The sequence below is a fragment of the Cariama cristata genome, unplaced genomic scaffold (assembly GCF_000690535.1).
Source record: "Cariama cristata isolate BGI_N322 unplaced genomic scaffold, ASM69053v1 scaffold33218, whole genome shotgun sequence".
Lineage (NCBI taxonomy): Eukaryota > Metazoa > Chordata > Aves > Cariamiformes > Cariamidae > Cariama > Cariama cristata.
The window spans coordinates 900-1,901 of NW_009629945.1; the positions used below are offsets into that span (position 1 = coordinate 900).

At 63.5% G+C, this 1,002-nt stretch overlaps 1 protein-coding gene across 1 annotated transcript in view; it reads left to right on the top strand.

Annotated features, from left to right (window-relative positions):
- Positions 1-801, top strand: part of LOC104165675 (2'-5'-oligoadenylate synthase-like protein 2) — a gene marked incomplete at its 5' end in the record, with an annotated part of 1,695 nt that extends 894 nt beyond the window's left edge. The window contains 2 exons of the mRNA XM_009705367.1: positions 58-190; positions 274-801. Coding sequence (XP_009703669.1) covers positions 58-190; positions 274-801 — 661 coding nt within the window. The remainder of the gene's footprint in view (positions 1-57; positions 191-273) is intronic.
- Positions 802-1,002: the final 201 nt, after the last annotated feature.

Below are 1,002 nucleotides of genomic sequence, written 5' to 3' on the forward strand. Positions count from 1 at the left end.
CCCGCCGCCCCGCTACTGCCCGGGGCTCACGGCGGGGCCTGCCCTCTGTGTTTACAGCCCTGTCATCCTGGACCCCGCCGACCCCACAGGGATCCTGGGCCAAGGCAAGAATTGGGACCTGGTGGCACAGGAAGCTGTCCACAACCTTTCACTGCCCTGTGTCAGTTCCGTCCAGCCCTGGGATGTGCAGGTAAGGCTGCCTACGCCTGCGGGCATCACGACCCCCTCCCCTGCCCCTGCCAGCTTTGCCCACCCGCTCTTCTGTCCCCACAGCCGTCCCGGCCCGTGACAGTTGAGATCAGGCAGCTGGTGGGCACCAGCCTGAGCAGGACCGTCAGCCCGAGCACCACCGTCCAGCAGCTGAAGGAGGAGATCGAGCAGGTGTGGGGCATCCCTCGGTACAAGCAGCGCCTGGCACAGCAGGAGCCCAGCAGGAACAGCCTCATCCTACAGGACGGTGACACCCTGGCCACCCACGGCATCTTCTACAGCACCATGTTTGTACTGCTGCAGACCGAACCACAGCCGATGGAGGTCTTTGTGAAGGATGACAAGAACCGGACCACCACCTACACGGTGCAGCCCACTGACACCGTCCGGGAGCTGAAGGAGCAGATCCACAAACGAGGGGGCCCTTTGGCCGACCAGCAGCGCCTGACATATGGCTCCAGGGAGCTGGAGGACCGGCACACACTGGCACACTATGATGTCCAGCCCAAGAGCACCATCTTCATGCTCCTGCGGCTCCGGGGGGGCACAGGCCCCCAGCACTCCTCCTTCCCTGCCTGCTCGTTCTCCTGAGCATTGCCCCCAGCACCAGCCCATGCTCCTGTACCCCCTGTATTGTGCCAGAAATAAAATGCCTTGGTAGCTCCATGTGCTGCTCGCTGGATTGGGGATGGCACCAAGTGGCATGGCGTGGTGGTCAAGGGGGGACCCCACTGGGATGAGGGGGGATCTCAATGCCACCATCTGCTGGGACGACACAGGGACACATGGGTG